Consider the following 18,959-nt stretch of genomic DNA (forward strand, 5'->3'; position numbering starts at 1 on the left):
GGTATTGGCAAAACTGGACAGCTACATGTAAGAGAATGAAACTGGATCACTGTCTAACCCCATACACAAAAGTAAACTCAAAATGGATCAAAGACCTGAATGTAAGTCATGAAACCATAAAACTCTTAGAAAAATATATAGGCAAAAATCTCTTGGACATAAACATGAACAACTTCTTCATGAACATATCTCCCCAGGCAAGGGAAACAAAAGCAGAAATGAACAAGTGGGACTATATCCAACTAAAAAGCTTCTGTACAGCAAAGGACACCATCAGTAGAACAAAAAGACATCCTACAGTGTGGGAGAATATATTCATAAATGACAGAGCCGATAAAGGCTTGACATCCAAAATATATAAAGAGCTCACACACCTCAACAAAAAGCAAATAATCCAATAAAAAAATGGGCATGGGATCTGAACAGACACTTCTCCAAAGAAGAAATTCAGATGGCCAAAAGACACATGAAAAGATGCTCCACATCACTAGTCATCAGGTAAATGCAAATTAAAACCACAACGAGATATCACCTCACACCAGTTAGGATGGCTGCCATCCAAAAGACAAACAACAACGAATGTTGGTGAGGATGTGGAGAAAGGGGAACCCTCCTACACTGCTGGTGGGAATGTAACCTAGTTCAACCATTATGGAAAGCAGTGTGGAGGTTCCTCAAAAAACTAAAAATAGAAATACCATTTGACCCAGGAATTCCACCCTTAAGAATTTACCCTAAGAATGCAGCAGCCCAGTTTGCAAAAGATATATGCACTCCTATGTTTATCGCAGCACTATTTACAATAGCCAAGAAAGGGAAGCAACCTAAGTGTCATCAGTACATGAATGAAGAAGATGTGGTACATATACACAATGGAATATTATTCAGCCATAAGAAGAAAAGAAATCCTACCATTTGCAACAACATGGATGGAGCTAGAGGGTTATACTCAGTGAAATAAGCTAGGCAGAGAAAGACAAGTATCAAATGATTTCACTCATCTGTGGAATACAACAACAAAGAAAAAACTGAAGGAACAAAACAGCAGCAGAATCACAGAACCCAAGAATGGACTAACAGTTACCAAATGGAAAGGGACTGGGAGGGATGGGTGGGAAGGGAGGGATAAGGGCAGAGAAAAAGTAAGGGGGCCTTACGATTAGCATGTATAATGTGGGGGGGTGGCATGGGGAGGGCTGTACAACACAGAGAAGACAAGTAGTGATTCTACAGCATCTTACTAGGCTGATGGACAGTGACTGTAATGGAGTTTGTGGGGGGGACTTGGTGAAGGGGGGAGCCTAGTAAACATAATGTTCTTCATGTAATTGTAGATTAATGATAACTATATATATATACATATATATATATGTATACATATATATATAGATATAAAAGGTCAATAGAAAGTCAAAATGAGAATAGTGTTAGGAATGGCAGTGGTGAACCAGGAACTAAAGTAAAGTGATAAAAAGAAACGGTGGTAATTTCAGGTATCAGTACATGACAGCCACAAAGAGCAGTTGTACACAAATATAATCTGATGTCACGAGATTCAAAGGTGAGAATTTTTTTGACAGAGAGGAGGAAGAGTGTCTGAAAACACCAGGAAACATGTAAGATACCCCACCTTGATGGCCAGTTATCTGAGAATTGTCAGAGAAAAAGCAGCTAATTTTTAAGAAGTTTGCAGCATAAGCAGTGTGCTCAGAAACAGGCCAGTTTCCACAGAGCAAAAGACAAAATATTCAAAGAAAAGGATACAGATATAGAGAATTTTGATAAAGATGGACTGTTAGTTCTAGAGAGCAAAAAGGAAAGTTTCAGGAATTAAGAAAATAGAAGGGTGCAGAGTAAGGAATGTGCAGAGCATCATGAGGATTAAAACCCAGGAGATAAGAAGTACTCTGGGATCTGGGGCTTCTTGTAGAGATTGATATAAATAGGAATCAAAGGCATAGTGAGATTAGTCCTGATAATCTTAGGGAAGACAGGTGTTGAGGGTAGGAAGTGATAGGTTCTGGGGGTCCCAGTTTGAACCTTTTAAATGAGCATGAAGAGATATGGAAGAACACAGTCGTAATCCTAATGTGCCATGTTATTCCCAGTGTGGTCTACAGACCCAAAAGTGAAGCTCAATAATTCTCCAATCTTGGTATTGATATCTCTGTAGAATACCTCCTCCTTAAGTGCACACAGGACCTGTGACATGTTTCTCACCAACAAAATACAGTGAAAGTGATGGGACATTAGTCCCTTGATTAGGTTACATTATAATAAGACTCCATTTTAGCAGACTAGAGTGAGACTGCAGCTTGACAAAATAAATGGCCATATTGAAGAAGTCCATGTGGAAGGAAATTATGCAGCCTCTAGGAATTGTGGATGGCCCTTATGACTTGGTCTCCAGCTGACAGCCAACAAAAAGCCAGGGCCCTCAGTCATACAATCACATGGATGTTAATTCTGCCAACAACCTAAATGGCCTTGGAAGCAGACTGTTTCCCAATCAAGTCTCTAGATGAGAATGCAGCCCAGACAACACTCTCGTCTCTGACCCAGATAAACTGGGCACAGACCCCCAATCCACAGAAACTGTGAAATAGTGTGTGTTCTTTCAAGGTGCTAAATTTGTTACACAGCAATAGAAAATGAATATACTTAGTACAGGAGGGTTATCTTGACCCACTGAAGATTAGGATAACCTAGGTAAGCCAGGCATTATGACAATACACAGTCTCTCAACTCTGTTCAGTGATGTCAAGGCTTAGGAGAGGTGGTTTCAATAGGGTTGGGTCAGTGATCAGATCACTGCAGCTGGAGCAAATTGCACATTAGAGGATAAGGCTAAAAAAGATAGTTTGGGGGGAGATATATAGGGCTCTCTAGCTTCTGCTCAAGTTTTCTGTAAGCCCAAAACAGCTCTAAAAAATTAAGTCTATAAGTTTAAAAAGGATAGTCTGAGGTCAAATCACAGTGGGCCCCATATACCACACTATTTTTTTTAAGTAGGCAATGCATAAACAATGCATATATTTCCAAGAAGAGTAGACCTAATCTGACCTCTATTTTAGGAAAATAATTCTAGTCAAAGTGCAAAGATTGTCTGAAGAGAAATTGGAGACAGGTAAGTAGAAAGACCATTGTATTATTTCACATGAGTATTTGAATTAGGACAGTTTAGTAGGAATGAAAAGGACAGATAATATCTCCTGGAGGTATAAGTGACAGTATGTGGCAACTGATTAGATATAGAAAAAGCTGTTTGAGCCAAAGAGGACTCAGATATTTCTAGCCAATGACACTAGGAGGTAGAAGGCAATAGTTATTATTAAATGAGACTAGAAACAAAGAAGAGTAGTCCCAGAAGGAACAGAAAATAAGCTGCAAGAAAGACAATGAGAAGCAAAGAAGAAAGTAAAAAGTTAAAAAGGAAATAAATGCACAGCAAGAGAAAATACAGACAGGTATTACAGTATAGAAAATGCTTTTGCAGAATTAAAGATAAGTACATTACTATGCACAATTATATCCAGTCAGTCTCTGGAGCTAAATGTTTTATACATTTTCAAAAGAGAAATTGGTATTAGAAATTATTTAACTCAACATCTTCCTCTCTGCTTCACTGTTACACAGAGAAGAAAAAAAAAGATGACCAAAAAGGTTAGATGGTTTGCCTAAAGTTACCAACTAACCTAGGTTAGAATCCAGGTCTTATGACTCTCAGTCAACTCTGTATCATGAATTATCTTCAAGGTGGTTCATACTCACATAAATCAATTATCTATGTCTCTTATGGTCAGAAATGACCACTTGGTCATTTTCTTCTCTTGTTTTTTTCTGCTGGAAGGTACAGATCTTGCCGCTCTATGTGACAGAAATCATAAATGCTGACTAGTAGAACAGAAAAGGAACCAAGCAGCCTATCCCTGAAAAGATGTGACAGTAAAACTAGCCTATCCCTGAAAAGATGTGACAAAAACTAAAGATTTATGTCAGCAGTGCCACACTTCCTCCACACACATAGGTATCCCTAACCCTACAGCCACTTTAATACCCACCTAAAGAAATCCTGTCCAAAGCCATGAATGCCATTTACCAGTGGCTGAAACTAGTGAGAATCAAACTGCAGTAGTTGTCTTAAACTGTACCCGTATCTAAACGGAAAACATAAATACATACCAATTCTCAAGGATGAGCTAATTAATCTAGTAATTTATACATTAAATTTTATATGGTAAACCAGGAAACCTACCCACTATGCTCAACATAATTTCAGTTGGAAAATGCATTTTGAATTCAAACAAAAATATATGATTTCACAACTCTATCATTTTTACAGGACATCTCAATTCAGACTAGGTACCTTTCAAGTGCTCAACGGCATTCCATTACACTGCAAACAAACTGACTTACTCTACACTGTAAGGTTTGTTGTGACAAATCTTTTCTCTGAATTTATAATATAGAATGAATTAATACATAAATTATTTAAATTATTCAAACATTTAAGTTACTTCCTTAAATACCTGAAAGCATCCTCTAAACAGAAAATTAAATATAAAAGGAAATCTAATTTTAAAAAAATGAGACAAGAACTTTGTAAGTCTTGGCAAGGTTATCCACTCATTCTGCCAAATATCTTCCTACTTGACCTCAAGAAGTAGTTCACTGCATTCGTGCAACCATCCAAAAGCTTCATTTTCACAAATATTTTTCTAAGACAAATAGGAATTCCACCAATCAACTAAAATAGTATGTAGAATGAGTTCTAACATATGACTTAAGTCAATTAAGTACATCCAATCTGTTTTTGAAAATAGTCACAGCCATAAAAAAACAGTCAAATTTCTGAAACCATACATATAGGAAACAAAGGAATTTTTTCTTTTTTATTTCATCTGGGCTTTCCTTCAGCTAAAAATTTCAGTGTAAATGCATAAGTACTGTCATAACAATAATTTTCCTAAATCTGACACTGTATCATTACTCACTGAATGTAAGTACTTCACTGTAAATCAACTTGTCACTATTGCCTCGCTACCTAAGTAAGACTACTTACTCTCTTTCAGAAAATGTTTCTTTAATTGGAAAGCCTCAACATAAGGACCATAACATACAATTTCTTTTCTTAATGTATCTTGTGTCATTTTTTAAAAGTCCCAACATGTGTGATTAACGATGGCAGCAAGAGAGGTGAGATAGAGGCCTCATGCCAAAACAACACATAATACGAAAATATAGTTAATACAAGTAATCCTGAAAGAGCAACAGGAAAGAAGGCTGTGCCAGACTGCAAACACCTGGAGAAAAGAACAGACCTCACGGAACAGGGTAACGCATCAAAGCTGTGATGCGGCAGGACCCAAGCCCTTTGCCCACCACAGCTCACCAGTGGGAAGAAGAGAAATGGAGCGGGAAGGAGATGAAGGCCTAGGACTGCTGAACACCTAGGCCTGGAGATCTGCTCTGGGACCATGAACCTATATTGCATGGTGCTCTGGAGATTAGTGGGGGTTGGAAAGCTAAGCAGGCAGAATACCTGGAGAGACTGAGATTCCATCTGATTGTGGAAAACAGGGATTAACATCCAGTGCTTTGAGACAAAAGAAAGGTGGGCAGTCTGAGAGACTTCCTAACAGCAAGACGGCTGCTAAAGGGGCAAAGATTGCACAGAGCTTGCTAATCAGGATAAAAAACGGGGACAAAATTGTCTGGGCACACTCTACCCAACAGGTAGGGAACTTTCATAAGCTTCAGATGCTCCATTTCCAAGCCTGGCTACTTAGATATGAGGCCCATGCCATAATACTCAGCTCACTACATCTTCCTCACAGCCAGCTGGCACCTGCTTGCAAATACGAAGCCCTTGCTCTCAGTCAGGCCAGCCAGAGGGAGGCCCCACCTATGGCAGCTACAAACACAAAATACAGAGAATTACACCTGTGCACTCAGCGCACTGATTCTGGCATTGGAGACAGGCACAGCAGCCAGGAAGCAGGAAACAGCTCATCCCTCCCCACAGGCACCAGCACAACTCCCCTGTGACCCCTGACATCTTTCCAGGAGCGAAGAAGCTCCAGAGAATAGAGGTTCTGGGCACTAGAGGGCGCAAACTACAATAATAAAACGTCAAAAGAACCTGGTTCAAACCAAAACCCCACAAACACCATAAAAAGGACAAAATGAAACTGAACTCTTCAATCTCCCTGAAAGGGATATCAAAATAAAAATCATAATATGCTCATGGGAGTACAGAAAAATATTCAAGAACTCAGATGAATTTAGGACAGAAATTCAGTCATTGAGAAATTCCATATCTGAAATGAAATATATATTGGAGAGATTTAAAAGCAGATTACATGTAGTAGAAGAGACAGTAAATGGATTAGAAATTAGAGAGGAGGATTAAAAATAAGCTAAGGAACAGAGAGAAAAAAGGATTTCTAGGAATGAAAGAATGTTGAGAGAACAGTGTTAATCCAAATGGAACAATATTCTCATTATAGGGGTACCAGAACAAGAGAGAGAAAAGGGGATAGAAAGTGTCTTTGAGGAGGTAATTGCTGAAAACTTGCCCAATTTGGGGAATGAGATAGTCTCTGAGGCCATGGAAGTGCACAGATCTCACAAAACAAGGGACCCAAGGAAGACAACACTAAGACATATAATAATTAAAATGGCAAAGATTAAGGATAAGGACAGAATATAAAACACCCAGAAAGAGAAAAAAATATCACATACAAAGGAAAACCATAAGGATATTATCAGACTTCTCAACAGAACCTTACAGGCCAGAAGGGCGTGGCATGATACATTTATAGCAATGAAGCAGAAGGGCCTGTAACCGAGAATATGCTACCCAGCAAGATGATCATTTAAATTTGAGGGAGGGATTAAACAATTTCCAGATAAACAAAAGCTGAGAGAACTTGCCTCCCACAAATCGTCTCTACACTATACTTTGGAGGGACAGCTATACATGGAAGTGCTCCTAAGGCTAAATAGGTGTCATCAGAGGAAATAAAACCACAGTAAATAAAGCAGAACCATTAATTACTAAGCAGATGAAAAATCAAATCACCTACCCCCAAAGTCAATCAAGACATAGATAACAAGTATAGAATATGACACCTAATAAATAAAGAATGAAGGAGGAAGAAAAAGGAGAAAAAATAAACACTTAGGTTGTGTTTGTAATAGCATACTGAGTTAAATTAGATAGTGAGAAAGTTACCCTTGAACATTTTGTAACCACGAATCTAAAGCCTGCAATGGCAATAAGTATGTACCTATTGATAATCACTCTAAATGTAAATGGTCTGAATGGACGAATCCAAAGACATAGAGTCACTGAATGGACAAAAAAATAAGACCTGTCTATGTGCTGCATACAAGAGATCACTTCAAACCCAAAGACATACACAGACTGAAAGAGAAGGGATGGAAAAAGATATCTTATGCAACCAATAGGGAGAAAAAAGCATAAGTGGCAGTACTTATATCAGAAAAAATAGACTTCAAAACAAAAAAAGTAACAAGAAACAAAGAAGGACATTATATAATGATAAAGGGGTCAATCCAACAAGAGGATATAACCATTAAAATCTCTATGCACCCAACAAAGGGAAATCTACATATGTCAAACAAATACTAACAGAATTACTAGGGGAAACAGAATGCAAAGCATGCACTTTAAGAGACTCCAACACAACACTGAATACAAAGGACAAATCAACCAGACAGAAAATAAGTAAGAAGACAGAGGCACTACACAACACAATAGAACAGATGCAGCTAACAGACATCTACAGACCACTCCACCCAAAAGCAGCAGGATACACATTCTTCTCAAGTGCACATGGAACATTTTCAAGAATAGACCATATACTAGGCCACAAAAAAAAGCCTCAGTAAATTCAGAAGAATTGAAATTATACCAACCAGCTCTCAGACCACAAAAATATGAAACTAAAAATATATTATTCAAAGAAAACAAGAAGGCTCACAACACTGGAGACCTCACAACATGCTCCTAAATAATCAATGGATCAATGATCAAATAAAAACAGAGAACAAGCAATGTGTGGAGACAAATGAAAACAACAGCTCAGCACCCCAACTTCTGTGAGATGCAGTGAAGGCAGTTCTAAGAGGAAAGAACATCATAATACAGGCTTACTTCAAGAAAGAGGAACAATCCCAACAAACAGTTTGAACTCACATTTCATGAAACTAGAAAAAGAAGAACAAATATGGCCCAAAGTCAGTAGGAAGAGAGACATAATAAAGATCAGAGCAGAAATAAATAAAATTGAGAAGAATAAAACAATAGAAAGAATCAATGAAACCAGGAGCCAGTTCTTCAAGAAAATTAACAAAATAGATAAACTCCTAGCCAGACTCATCAGGAAAAAAAAGAGAGTCTACATACATAAATAGAATCATAAATGAGAAAGGAAAAATCACTATGAGAGAATACTATGAAAAATTACATGCTAACAAACTGAATAACCTAGAAGAAATGGACACCTTTCTAGAAAAATACAACTTCCCAAGGCTGGCCAAGGAAGAAACAGAAAATCTGAATAGATAATTACCAGAATGAAAATGAATTGGTAATCAAAAAGCTACCTAAGAACAATATTCCTATACCAGATGGTTTCACTGCTGAATTTTATCAAACATTTAGGGAAGACGTAATACCCATCCTCCTTAAAGTTTTCCAAAAGTAGAAGATGAGGGAATACTTACAAATTCATTCTAGGAGGCCAGCAAATTGGTATAGAGGGAAAGTATCTCAACATAATAAAGGCCATATATGACAAACCCACAGCCAACATCATACTTAACACCAAGAAGCTGAAAGCCTTTCCTCTAAGATCAGGAACAAGACAAGGATGCCCACTCTCCCCACTTTTATTCAACATAGTATTGGAGGTCCTAGCCATGGCAATCAGACAACACAAAGAAATAACACACATTCAGATTGGCAAGGTAAAAGGTAAACTGTCCCTGTTTGAAGATGACATGATATTGTACATAAAAAAAACTTAAAGACTCCACTCCAAAACTACTAGAACTAATATCTGAACTCAGAAAAGTTGCAAGGTACAAAATTAATACACAGAAATCTGTTGCATTCCTATACACTAATGATGAACTAGCAGAAAGAGAAATCAGGAAAACAGTTCCATTTACAATTGCATCAGAAAGAATAAAATACCCAGGAATAAACCTAACCAAGGAAGTGAAAGACTTACACCCTGAAAACTACAAGACACTCATGAGAGAAATTAAAGAAGATATCAGTAAATGGAAACACATACCATGCTCATGGATAGGAAGAATTAATATTGTTAAAATGGCCATCCTGCCTAAAGCAATCTACAGATTCAATACAATCCCTATCAAAATACAAAGAGCATTCCTCAAAGAACTAGAGCAAATAGTTCTAAAATTCATATGGAACCACAAAAGACCCCAAATAGCCAAAGCAATCCTGAGAAGGAAGAATAAAGCTGGGAGATTTCACCCTCCAACTTCAAGCTCTACTAAAAGCCACAGTAATCAAGGCAATTTAGTTCAGACACAAGAACAGAACCATAGATCAATAGAACAGACTAGAGAGCCCAGATATAAACCCAAGCATACATGGTCAATTAATATATGATAAAGGAGCCATGGACATACAATGGGGAAATGACATCTTCAACAACTGGTGTTGGCAAACTGGACAGCTACATACAAGAGAATGAAACTGGATTACTGTCAAACCCCATACACAAAACTAAACACGAAATGGATCAAAGACCTGAATGTAAGTCATTAAACCATAAAACTCTTAGAAGACAACATAGGTAAAAATTTCCTGAATATAAACATGATCAATTTCTTCCTGAATGCATCTCCTCAAGCAAGCGGCAAAGGACACCATCAATAGAACAAAAAGGCATCCTACAGTATCAGAGAATATATTTGTAAACAACATATCCAACAAGGGGTTAACATCCAAAATATATAAAGAACTCACATGCCTCAACAAGCGATGAACAAATAACCCGGTTAAAAAATGGGCGGTTGATATGAAGAGACAATTCTGAAATTCAGATGGCCAACAGGCATATGAAAAGATGCTCCACATCACTAATTATCAGGGAAATGCAAATGAAAACCACAATGAAATATCACCTCACACCAGTTAGGATGTCCAGCATTGAAAAGACTAATAACCACAAATGCTGATGAGGATGTGGAGAAAGGAGAACCCTCCTACACTACTGGTTGGAATGTAACCTAGTGCAACCATTAGGGAAAGCAATATGGAGGTTCCTCAAAAAACCAAAAATTGAAATATCATTTGGCCCAGGAATACCACTCCTAGGAATTTACCCTAAGAATACAACTCCTCAGATTCAAAAAGACATATGCACTCCTATGTTTATTGCAGCACTATTTACAAAGTCAAGATATGGAAGCAACCTACGTGTCCATCAGTAGATAAATGGGTAAAGATGATGTGGTACCTATACACAATGGAATATTATTCAGCCATAAGAAAGGAACAAATCCTACTGTCTGCAACAACATGGATGGAGCTGGAGGATACACTGAGTGAAATAAGCCAGGCAGAGAAAGATAAGTGCCAAATGATTTCCCTCATTTGTGGAGTATAACAATGAAGTGAAACTAAAGGAACAAAACAGCAACAGATTCACCAGTCCAGGAAATGACTAATGGTTACCAAAGGGGAGGGGTGGATGAGGTCAAGTGGGGAGGGAGGGAGAAGGGAATTGAGGGGTATTATGATTGGCACACATGGTGTGGCGGCAGTCATGGGGAAGGCAGTGAAGCACAGAGAAGACAAAGAGTGACTCTGTGCCATCTTACTGCACTGATGGACAGTGACTGCAATGGGGTATGGTGGGGGGGACTCAATAGTATGGATGAATGTAGTAACCACAGTGTTGATCATGTGAAACCTTCATAAGAGTGTATATTAATGATACCTTAATAAAAAATAAATTTAAGAAAAATCCCCACATGTGAGAAATTTTTCATAGACTATGACTATATCTTCCACTTCTTAGGCATCTATTTCTGATGACAGCACTAACGAAATGGAAAAGATAAAAGCTTTTCAGATGAGTCAGTAAACCAGTTCTTCCACTTACTAGCCAGATAACCTATATCTCAAATTCTTTATCAGTAAAAGGGAAATAAGAAATATCCATTTTAATGTTGTTTTCAGAATTCACATGGCACAAAGTAGACAACTTGGTAACTACTACTACTACTACTGATAAGATTAACCAAAAGCTGATCCTGTAATAAGGTTAAATATAGTTCTTCTTAGTATAATCTCACAACAAATTATATGAAAACTTATTTTTATTCCTTACCAGCCAACGTTAAAAACTCTTGTTCCCATCTCTAACCCCCAGAAATCACGTTAGAATAACTACATGCAGTGAAATAAAACATGCCAGCTCTTCGCTGTCTCCCTTTCAACCACTACCAAAGTGCACTCTCATACAATCATAGCACAAATTTACTGTAAAGTTGAACCATATGAAACTGCCATTTTAGCATATCAAAATCGATCAATTGTTGGGCATTTCAAATGGTTCATTCTGAAATTTATTTGCTCAATGAACACTTCAGTAATACCAATAATGGGTTGTAGTTGCTACACATAAACAAAGGTTTTGAATGAGGTTAAAATGAGAGCTTTGAAATAATAAAGTAAAATTAAAGGCTTAATCTCATTAAAATTTTTGCTTTGTACAAATATATTAAAAGAAAAGGTTAATACAATGCACCCTGAAGAAATTTCCAAGCAAAAACCTACAGAATCTTTTAGAATTGTTTTCTACACTATGGAAAACATTTCAGAAAGAGGTAATTAAGTAAGGATTATCAGTGATATGTAAATCTAAGCATACACTGCATAACTTTAATATCTTTAGGAGTATGATGAACATTTCAAACGCCAACAAGTTTTATAAGCAGGGACCTCATGAGTATATTTAAGCTAAAGACTCAACTATAGGAGATAGAATTATTTACTAGAGAAATATAGGGGGAGAATTCTCAACCAACCTCAACAGTTCTCAAAACTGGTTCATAACAAAATTACCAAAAGAGCTAAAACTAAAACTAAAACAGCCCTGTGAATGATCAGGGCCCTAATGGAGAGTGTAACAAAGCTCCCTAGGTGTTCTAATATGCATCCAGAATAGAGAACCCATTATATAAAGATTTTTATTTCATACCTCTCCATTTTATAAATAAAGACTAAATTTTAAAAAGAGTATGTTCATACACCAGATAAAGTTCCAGAGATTTTAGTGTAACAAAGTAGAAGGCTGGTACTGTTCAGAATAACTTAATTCAAATGACAATCATACAATTCTTCATAGTACAGTTCCATACATAGGTCTCTCATTTTAAGAAAACATCACCTCACATTACCACAAAGACATGTATATCAAAACACACTTCCCTCTCTTATATGAAGTACTGTTGTAAGAGGAATTATTCGCAATTTAATTTGTAGAACATAAAGAAAAACTTAACAGTATTTCACTAGGACCATCATGGTAAATTTCAATTACTAATGCTATCCCTTCCTGTTTATAAAAACTAACTTGCTAAATTCTAAATAAAACATTAACAGCTTGTTTTGTGCAAGTATAACCATCAACTAAAAAAGAAACCATAATTGAATAATTCCTATTTCAATTATAACACTTTGAAATAATAGGAACCATAATTCCTATTTCAATTATAACACTTAAAAGCAATCTAATTAAGAGAAGAGTCTTACTGTTCTAGAATCTGAGAATGGATTATATTCATCAAGTCCTGGTGGAACATTTCTTGTCACTTGTGTAACTGATGGGTCCTGGAATAAAAGTTGAAGAAAAAAATTATCCTTTATGATACAATTTTGATATTTATACAGCATTTGCTTTATCTGTACTTTTGGTCACACAGCAAAGCTAACAGAGAATAATAAAGATTATCAGATTTACTCAGCCCCATTCTAACAAAGTTGAAATTTAAACCCACAGTCCTAGCACCCTCAAAGTACAACAAATTAAAAGTGGGTTAGATGCAAATTAACTGCTATTACATAATGAATGAAAGTAGACCACCTCTAAATTAGCTATGTGGAACTGCTTACACAAGAGCATTTTAGCAAAACTTGTGTTACTCCACTGTCCTTTCTTTTGGACTCCATAAAAAGTTCATGTTCCCCTATTTGATAATATCTCCAGCATGTTTTCCCTATTGCCCATTTAAGTAAATACACTGTGGGGAAAACCAAGTTCCTATGGCCAGGATCCTCACCTGAACCTAAACTACTTGATGATGTAATTGGCCTACTGCTAGGTGTCTGTTTTCACATCCATAACTGAATCACTATATAAAGATTTCTGCCAATGCTCTAGGCAGAGGCAGAGGCAGAAACAAAGGAGGATTACACACCTGCTCACTGTTGGATACAGATGTAGTTCTAGTGCTTAACCTATAGCTGGGAGAACAAAGTCAGGTAATAAACCATTTTACCCCAGGGATGTTCCATTGTCATTCTTCAGTCTAACTGAATCCATAGTGAACTTGCTTGGGGCTGACACCCATTGTCAAGACACTTGGCACAGTTGACCATTCACTGATGACTAAGGAACAGAACAGGCTGCCCTTATGGGACAGGTACTTCAGCAGCCTGCCCCTTTGAATGGGAAGACAGCTGAGTGTCCCACAGTGGGCATGTGGTCTGAGGTGGCTTGCCTCCTAGAGGGCTGGGCCCCACCCCAGGACTGGAGGCAGGTGAAGTGACACTTGAGCCAGTAGAGGTGGCCTTTGGTATAACAAGGAGGTTCTCTGAGAAACAGAGTGCCCATGATATGGTGGGAACTGTGGGTTGGCTGTTTCTCACAGTATTTAAAAAGTCCACAGATGAGAAGAATGTGCTCACAAGAGATACAAGATATGGCAGCACAAGAATGCAAGCTGCAAACTGCTGTAGACTTTTTGAAAAATGAAATGGCATTTATATGAGAGGAGGCAGCACAAGAATGCAAGCTGTGAGGTGCTCTGGAGGAAGTAAAAGATGTGTTAAAAAAAAATGAAATGCTGATGCTATGACGTATTGTGGAAGAGGTAAAGGCCATGAAGGAAAAGGATGTACCATTTCAAAAGGCACAAGAATGTGAGCCATGAGGTCCAGTGGAGGAGGTAAAAGAGATTTTACAGAATCAAACAGAAGTGTGCAAGGTACTCTGAAGGAGGCAAAGGCCATGGAGGAGTAGGATTTACTCTTGAGGGAAGCATAAGAAGTGGCACCATGAGAATGCCAACTGCAAGATATTGAGGTGAAGGTAAGAGAGCAGTTGAGAACTGAGCTAGCGCTGCTGCAAGGCATTGTAGAAAAGGTAAAGGGTGTAGAAGAGGAGGCACTTCGTGGAGTGGAGAGCAAGGTGCCATCAGCCCTGGAAATGGAGGAGCTGGGGAACAATAAAGGGGTGGTGTCAGAGGCGCCAACCCCTGAACTATTGAAAGCACACCCAGTGGTTGTGAAGAAAATAAAGACACAGCAACCAAGGGTTCCTCTGGGAGAGCTGAAGCCCCCTCCGCAGGTCATGGAGCATGCTATGCTCTGCCCCTATACTCTGCCTGAGCTGATGGTTTGGGCTCCCACTTTTGGCAGAAGCCTTTGGAGTCAATATCAGCTTGGCTCCTACATCCTTGGGATATAGCAGGGGATGGAATTGTTCTGTCTGGATCAGAGATGGGAAAGCTAGCCACCCTGATAGTTCATCCTGCACTGAGGCAGGGATTACAAAATGCACATCAGACCCGAGGAAATTACTCCCTCCTCAATTGGTTTATGGCTGCACTTCATGCTGTGTGGTCTAATCAGGTTGATTTATCATCCTCCCCTGCTAGATGGCAGATGTATGCTGAGCTCCAAAAGGTGTTACAGGAGCTAGGCATGAAAAATGGCCTCTATAGTCTGGAGAATTGTGGCCCAGATGAGGATCCTTTTACTGCAGGGATGAGAAATGTGTGCTTCAAATGGCTCCCAAATCCCTCTTTGGGCCGCTAGTGTCCATTCTTACCCCTCACTTAGGGTAGCCAATAAGTGAGGTTACCTGTATAGTAGCAGAATTGGGAATGGCTGAAGCAATGAAAGCGGAAAGAAATAAGGTCTACTATTCCGAAGAAGAATTTAAAGGGGCCCATGAAGGTTACCAGAACCCAGATGTGGGTTCATTTAATACAGACAGGAGGAGACAGAAGGAAATTAGACAGGAAGTCAAATAGAATCTTACTGGAACTGAAACTGGAGCAGCAGTTGCAGCCACTGAGAATGAACCCAGAGATAGAGCCACAAGTCCAGCCTGCATGTTTTCAAGACTTCCTGCTGTAGAGTGAGCCAAACTCATCTAAACACACAAAGGAAGATGACTGGGGGACATGGTTTGATTGAGGGGAAGGTCAAGGTACCTGCCTTGAGGGACATGGGGGGATGACTGGAGGCCACATGTTGAAATAAGTATCCACTGGTCCCTAGTGAACATATAATGTGTCTGGGCTCTAGCAGACAGAAGTTGAATGTTCAGTGATTTGGCAACCTTGAGTGGATTCCTGGGACCACCCGTTATTATAAATGGATATGGTGGTAAGGCTATCAGAGTGAAACAAGCCCAAATCCTTTTGGGAAATGGGAAGCATCTATCTCCAAAGGAGTATACTGTGTATATGTCTCCCATCCCCAAATATATTTGGGGGATAGATATCCTACAGGGCTATGGTTACAGACCACTGCAGGTGAGTTCAGACTGAGGATACGTGTGGTGAAGGCAGTTCTAAGGGGACATGATAAGCACCTGCCTAGAGCTTTCCCTGTGCCTCGGCATGTGACTAATACCAAACAATTGAAATTACCTGGAGGGCATAAAGAAATTGGAGAAACCCTCCAGGAACTGGAAAAGGTAGATATTATAAAGCCCACCCATACTCTTCCTAATTCCCCAGTGTGGCCAGTAAAAATGCAAGATGACTCCTGCCATATGACCATGGATTACAGAGAACTGAATAAAGTCGTACCTCTTATGGCATGCTGCCATCCCCTCTATTGCAGACCTGATGGATACCCTCAGTCATGAACTATGAACATATTATTATGTTGTAGATCTTGCTGATGCCTTCTTTTCCATTGACATTGAGCAGGAAAGTCAGGAAGTCTGCCTTCACATGGGAAGGACAGCAATGGACTTTCACCATCCTTCCATAGGGATCCCTCCACAGCCCCACCATTTGTCATGGACTTGTAGTCCAGGACCTGGCAGCATGGAAGAAACCACCAATAGTGTGGCTGTACCATTATATTGAAGATATCATGCTAATGTCTGATTCTCTTTCAGATCTAGAAGGTGCAGCTCCTGGACTGCTGCAACATCTACAGGAGAAAGGATGGGCTATGAACAGCACCAAAGTTCAGAGACCTGTTTGTCAGTCAAATTCTTGGGGGTCATCTGATAGAGTAAGACTAAATTTATACCAGAAGCAGACATAGATAAAATCTAGGCCTTTCCTATCCCTACAACTGTGGCATTGTTACTGGACTTTTTGGGTCTTCTAGGCTACTGGAGAGTGTCATTCCACACTTAGCACAAAATCTAAAGCCTTTATACCGTTTGGTACAAAAGGGCATCAGATGGGACTGGTATAAGACACATGCATCTGTCTTTAGTACACCGAAATGGACAATCAAGACCGTGCAGGCCTTGACTGTGACAGACCCATCAAGGTCCTGTGAGCTGGATGTTCATGTGACTGAAGATGGTTATGGCTAGGGCCTCTGGCAGAGGCTTTAACAAACTTTCCAACCTATTGGATTTGACCACAATTCTGGAAAGGAGCAGAGGTACGGTACACCTTGACAGAAAAACAATTGGCTGAGATGTATCATGTCTTGCTGGTTACAGAACCCATCGCTGAAGAGCCCCAGTAAAGGAAATAACCACCCATCCCATCGTGGGGTGGGTATAAGACTGGACCCAAAAGTCACAGAGTGGTGTGGCATAGATGCCTACACTGGCCAAGTGGGGTTCATACCTACAGCAATATAGCAAATTCTCTACTAGCCCCTTGAGTGAAGAACTCCAATGCTTGCTGGTGCAAGTGAAAGGCAGGAAGAATTTATTTTAGAACCATTAACAGCAGAGGATCCTTATCAGAGAGGAAGAGCCCCTATACCCAAAGATGCATGGTACACAGACGGCTCAGCCATGGGCAGTCACCAAAATGGAGGGTCTTAGCTTTCCATCCTAAGACTGAGACAGTGTGAATGGAAGATGGTGAGGGGAAAAGCAGTCCATGGGCAGAGTTGTCGACAGTGTAGCTTGTGATCAGCCAGGAGCCCTCCCCAATACTTGTCTGCACTGACAGCTGGGCCAACTATCAAGGCTTGACTCTGTAGTTTACAATATGGTACCATGGCAACTGGTTGGTCAGTCACCAACCCCTTTGGGGGCAAGAACTGTGGCAAGACTTATGGGCCTGTGGTCAGACTAAAATAGTTACAGTATATCATGTGATGGGTCATTTGCTGCTGACATCCCCAGGAAATGATGAAGCAAATGAATTGGCCCAGGTACACTGGCTAGAAGGAAACCTGCCTCTGATGTGGTCCAATGGTTACATCATTGTTTATTGCATGTGGGACAAAAGACAATGTGGGTTTTAGCTCATTGGTGGGGCTTGCCTTTGACAGCAAGTCAGGAGAGTCCAGAAGGAGTGCATCATATGCTCTAAAAGAGACTTACACTGAGTTTCACAGCAACATGGGAGAATACCTAAGGGGCTAATACCCCTCATCAGATGGCAGGTAGACTATACTGGGCCTCTGCCTATGTCAGAACGGTACCACCATGCCATGACGTGTGGATACAGCTACTGGACTTCTGGTTGCTTTTTCTACACATTGTGCAGACCAACAGATGACCAAAAGAGGCCTGGAGCATCTCTTTGCAGCCTATGGCCAACCACAGGTAATTCAGAGTGATCAAGGCACCCACTTCACTGAACATGCACTGTAAGAATGGGTGCAACAGTTAGGAAACAAATGGAAGTTTAATGTGCCATACAATCCTACCACAGCAGGTATGATAGAGAGGTAAAATGGTTTGTTAAAATATGGACTGAAGTCAGACACCAATAGTCTGCAGGGATGATCCATCTGCTTATGGACAGTGCTACGGCAATTGAATGAGAAACCCCAAAAGGGAGCACAGAGTCCTGTAGACATGCTAATACATATTGCTGCCTCCCCTATACAACTGCAAGTACAAAGCAAGGAGGAATTGTTGAAGCCAAGGTTAGGCCACAAGAGTAGTATCTTGCTGCCAGCACCAACTGCACTAAACCCTGGAGACTCCATTGAGAGGATGAGGCCTTGGACATTTCAACACATGGACCAGTGATGGCTGGACCTCCTGGCACCTTGGGCACAAGGTCGGAAACTGGCCTCCTGTGTATTCCTGGAGTAACAGCAGAGTGGCCCCCAAATATCAAAGCAGTATACCCTAAACAGCCAGAAAGTAGGAGCATCTTACCAGGGAGTTTTGTTTTATCATTATGGCAAGTGCATGCACCTCCAGTAGCACCATATATAGACCCCTTGGTAAACCCCACGGGGAGAGGAGTAAAGGTATGGTATACTAGACCTGGACAGGACCCCCTTCCTGCCACAGTCCTATCACAGAACCACTCTCTTGTAAGCATCCTACCTGATGGACAAGATCTGACTATGTTGGTGTCATTAAAACATGTCTTATCACCCTTAAGGTTCTTGTGGATTAGGCACATACCCTAGCAAAAAAAACTGCTACTCATTGGAGTGCATGGAACTCCCTATCAGTACCACTACTAAATGTAAGTCATGA

General features: G+C 39.7%; 1 protein-coding gene across 3 annotated transcripts in view; it reads right to left on the bottom strand.

The window, feature by feature from the left end:
* The window catches only part of SCAMP1 (secretory carrier membrane protein 1), a 171,033-nt gene that overhangs the window by 95,384 nt on the left and 56,690 nt on the right, over nt 1–18,959 (bottom strand). For 2 of the 3 annotated variants that reach the window (XM_037000159.2, XM_073234750.1), the window contains exon 2: nt 12,830–12,907. The exons of the other annotated variant lie outside the window; for it this stretch is intronic. In XM_037000159.2, coding sequence (XP_036856054.2) covers nt 12,830–12,907 — 78 coding nt within the window. The remainder of the gene's footprint in view (nt 1–12,829; nt 12,908–18,959) is intronic. 3 annotated transcript variants of the gene reach the window in all.

This window comes from Manis javanica, chromosome 1 (assembly GCF_040802235.1).
Source record: "Manis javanica isolate MJ-LG chromosome 1, MJ_LKY, whole genome shotgun sequence".
Lineage (NCBI taxonomy): Eukaryota > Metazoa > Chordata > Mammalia > Pholidota > Manidae > Manis > Manis javanica.